Genomic DNA, 4,172 nt, shown 5'->3' on the forward strand with positions numbered 1-4,172 from the left:
GTCGCCCGATGCCTACCGAACTTCTTAGTGCCCAGTGCCCACTCAGTGCCCAACGCTCGCAGCCCAAGCCCCAACTTCCAAGACCCCTAATTTTTAACCTAAAAGCCACAGACTGAGTACGACTCGATGAAGAAAATTGGATTCTTGATAGTGACAGTCTGAGTCTCGCATGTCGCAGCTCGCCTCTCGGTCCTCGAAGTCCAGACGGTGACAGACCCTCTGGGAAGTTGGGAACTGCAGTCTGCAGCTACCATTGGCCAAGGTGCTGCGACGTAGACGTAGTCTGGTAGCCTATTCAGTGGTAGGCTGTAGCCTGTAGGTACGAGGCACTGGGCAGCTGTTGCCGCCTGCAACCTTGCGGCTTGCAGGCTGCCGCCAGCACCGACTTGCTAGTCGCGAGGACTCGCGACCCTCCAGAGTCCAAGCTCCAACTCCAGCCGCCTACAGGCTACGCCGCGGCCCGCTACGGCCCTTGACCCTCGGGAGTCGAGTCGAGCCTCCACTGCAGTCTGCCTCGGGGGCCGGTGCCCAGGCTCCAGCCGCCCAGCAGAGCCACTCGCAACGAGTTGCGACTCGCGAGTCCAGACTCGTCACTCGGCACCTCCACCGTCCAGCCGCCAGCAGGGTGACTCGCGAGGGCCTCCAGGCTCCAACTCCAGCCCCAGCAGCGGCGGCCAACTCACAACTCCAACTCGCAACTCCAGGCTCCAGCTCTAGTGTCCAGCCTCCAACTCCACTGTCCAGTGTCCAGGCTCCAACTCGCAACTCCAGCGGCCAGCCTCGGCCCTCTAGGCTCCACTTCTCGCAGCTCCAGGTGGGTCTAGACTCCAGAATAGTCTCCAAGCCTCAAGGCTTCCAACTTCCAAGCCTCCAGGCTCCCACTCCAATACACGCTTCTTCCAAGTTCTGCTGCACAGTGCACACCTCCACCAACTTACCAAGTTCCAAGTTCCAACTTAATAATGTCTTCACTTTTTCTTGCCAGTTTTATTCCAGCGATTTCCATCACCCGTGGACTCTAGAGTCTAGACGTACTATCCACAACAACGTAGCCAGAGCTGAAGCCTGAACTTTGAAGGCTGAGAGTCGAGAGTCAAGACTCAACTCTCCAGAGGAATGCACGCAGCAGCACACGTGACACGCCACACAGGTATGTACTATGGCCATTGCAATTTGCAATATGGAAAATGCTTAATAAAAAGAGATATTAGGAAAACTTCTTAGAGTGACTATCATCAAATCTCTACATGTATGCCCAAAACATAAGTACTTGAAATGTTTTAATCAATGGCCTTAGTCAAATGCTAGTATACACTTTATAGTGTATGCTTCAACATTATGTCTTCAAAAAAGTTAATCATTTTTTCTTTACATTTACTATCAAGGATATCCTCATTTTTCTTTGGTTTGTCGCTTTTCATTAATTTGACTAAGAAATGAAACCACAATTCATATAATGGATGGGTGAAACCTTGACCTTACTAAGATATAAATGACATAAAATAGTTGATGTGACCTTTGAAATTTATTTCTTTATTTGAAACTTATGAGCTTATTGTTATTGATAATGGCCAGTTGCATTTGAAGTTATGGCCTTCTCGACAAGAATTGGACGCCCTAAAAAGGATTCTCAGCAATTAAGCCTCTCAATGGCTTTTTTGCGAAAGAGAAAATCAATAGAGGATATGCCCAATAGTGTTGGAGACAATGATGTTTCAAATGCAAGCTCTAGTGCATACACACATCCTACAAGGAATGTGAATGTGGACCTCAATGTGAGGTTAGAAGAGGAGGAAGACAACATTCACATGGAACAAAATGTGAATGTACTACAAAGCATACATGAAGTAAGAGAACAATATGAGGCACATGTGGATGCAGTTTTAGACTATGAAGGTTCAGTGTCAAAAAAAGCAAAGGGTCAGCGTGTATATCAGGAACATTGGAAGGTGTACTTTCCATGGAGCTATGCTATACATGATGCAGATGGCAAACAAAGAATCCGTTGCAAGATGTGTACACACTTTAAGATGAGCAATGTTTTTGCTAATATTGGTAGCACAGTTCTCCAACGACCATCATTGGAGATGCACGAAAAGTCCAAAGAACACAACAAAGCAAAGTTCTTATGGGCAGAGAAAGAGCACAGATCAACTTTACCTCTTGATACACATTTGCACAATATGGATCAAGCAGAGGTAGACAAAAGGGTTGCACGGGTCAGAGTGTTGCTTCAAGTGATGTATTTCATTGCGATCAGGGATAAGCCTATTTCAGACTTTCAAAAGAATGTTGAGGAATTAGTATTTTTTGGGGCACCATATGTACCTAGTCAAGCAAGTTATGCATCCTATCTTTCTTCATCTTCTGCTCATATGTTTTTGGAGGCATGCTACAAACACTTGTATGAGAAAGCAAAGGCAGAGATTTGTGAAAGTCCCTTGTACTCACTGATGGTGGATGAGAGCACGGATGTTTCTAACGATCACCACATGATCGTATGTATCACATATTTATGTGATAAGGGCAATGGATATGTACGTAATAGATTTGTTTCATTATTGAAAACACATAATGGAACAGCAAAGGGATTGTATGATGGGCTCTCAGAGTTTTTACTCAGCTTTGGTTTATCAAAATCTAAGCTTGTAGGATTTTCCACTGATGGATGTAGTGTGATGCTTGGGCAAAATGGATTAGTCAACCGATTTGCACGAGAGGTACCACACCTAGTTGGAGTTCATTGTATAGCACATAGAGATGCATTGGCAGCTAAGGATGCTTTGTCTACACTGGCTATCTTTGAGATAGTAGAAATGGCCGCTCGAAAGTCTTACAAATGGTTCAGTAGTTCTTACAAAAGGCATGGAGAATTGAAAGATTTAGCCATTGAATTTGAGCTACCAGTTCATGAGCTCTTGAAGGTGCATGAGATTCGTTGGCTCTCAAGAGGACAAGTAGTGAAAAGGCTTGTTACATTGATGCCAGCTCTATTGCGTATATGGATGAGGGAAAATGCAGAGTTGTATATGTTGTTCACCTCATTCAAGGTTGAATTCTTCCTACATCTGTTAGCTGATGTGCTACACTACTTAAACCTTCTAAATAAAAAGTTCCAAGTTGAACAAGTAGACATAACCTCAATAGGAACAGAGCTTATGGTCACTATAGATATTCTAGAGGCACGCTTCTTATTGGGAGACTTTGGTCATGGGACACAATATCTCACAAAGTTTTATCAGCAAGTTAAAGATGGATACATGCATTTTCCAGTCAACAATGCTGGAGCTATGGAAAGTCATACTCTTCATAATAATCAGTTGGGACCTAAGGATAAATGTATCCAATTGACAACTTGGGAGAGCTGCATTGAAATTGGCAAGCAATTTGTACAGAAAGTTATATCTGCACTTTATGTGAGGTTTGCCGATTTAAAGCTATTTGAGGCTGCAAAGATATTTAGCCCTAAGGATTACCCACATGATGTCCGTGGATGCTTCACAATGGGTGCAATTTGGATAAATGCCTTATTAGAAAAGTTTGGGACCCTTGTTGATGTTGATGCATGCAAGCTTGAGTATGGAGACTTTATGGTGAAGTTAAAGAGGACATGTCCAGGTCAAAATATGCATGGTGCATGGCAATTATGTGGGCATGATATTGAGTTTGATCAAGCCTTTGGAGAGATGAAAAAGTTATGGCGTTCATGCTTACTTGTTGTTGCAAGCACAGTTGATTGTGAGAGAGGATTCTCTAAAATGAATCATATCAAGTCCAATGATCGCAATAGACTGTCATTGGAGACCTTGAATCAACTCATGTTTCTTTCATATAATGGTGCTAAAGACCCTTTGGATGTTGATTGGGATGCCATCTATGCCACGTGGGATGGATTGAAAACTCGCCGTAGTGTCAATGTGGTAGGAACAGAGTTGGTGTAAGAAAGCATGAGTAATGGTATGCTTTGATTCTGTTGCTATTTTGATATGTGACCATGGATTATTATAGAACTATCTTGTTTCCCTTTTGAACTATCTTGCCTAATTGAACTCTAGCCTTCCTCCTAGCATTACACTTTATTCTCATGATATTATTTACAATTTTATTTTGTTATGCTTAAAATCATTAGCTAAGTAGTGTACTAAGTGTAGAAAATTTTATCGTATCATTGT

The 4,172-nt window shown here is 43.2% G+C and overlaps 1 protein-coding gene across 1 annotated transcript; it reads left to right on the top strand.

Annotated features, from left to right (window-relative positions):
* Positions 1–1,589: 1,589 nt before the first annotated feature.
* On the top strand, positions 1,590–3,941 carry LOC148015600 (uncharacterized). The gene has a single exon (XM_087665223.1). It carries the CDS (start codon positions 1,590–1,592, stop codon positions 3,939–3,941), a length of 2,352 nt encoding a protein of 783 aa, XP_087521349.1.
* The last annotated feature ends 231 nt before the right edge of the window (positions 3,942–4,172 follow it).

Source organism: Lygodium microphyllum, chromosome 24 (genome assembly GCF_053477565.2).
Source record: "Lygodium microphyllum isolate KBCC chromosome 24, Lygodium_microphyllum_v1.1.10, whole genome shotgun sequence".
Classification (NCBI taxonomy): Eukaryota; Viridiplantae; Streptophyta; class Polypodiopsida; order Schizaeales; family Lygodiaceae; genus Lygodium; species Lygodium microphyllum.

Coding starts and splice junctions, on each gene's coding strand:
- LOC148015600 (XM_087665223.1), top strand. CDS start 1,590: ATGGCCTTCTCGACAAGAATTGGACGCCCTAAAAAGGATTCTCAGCAA.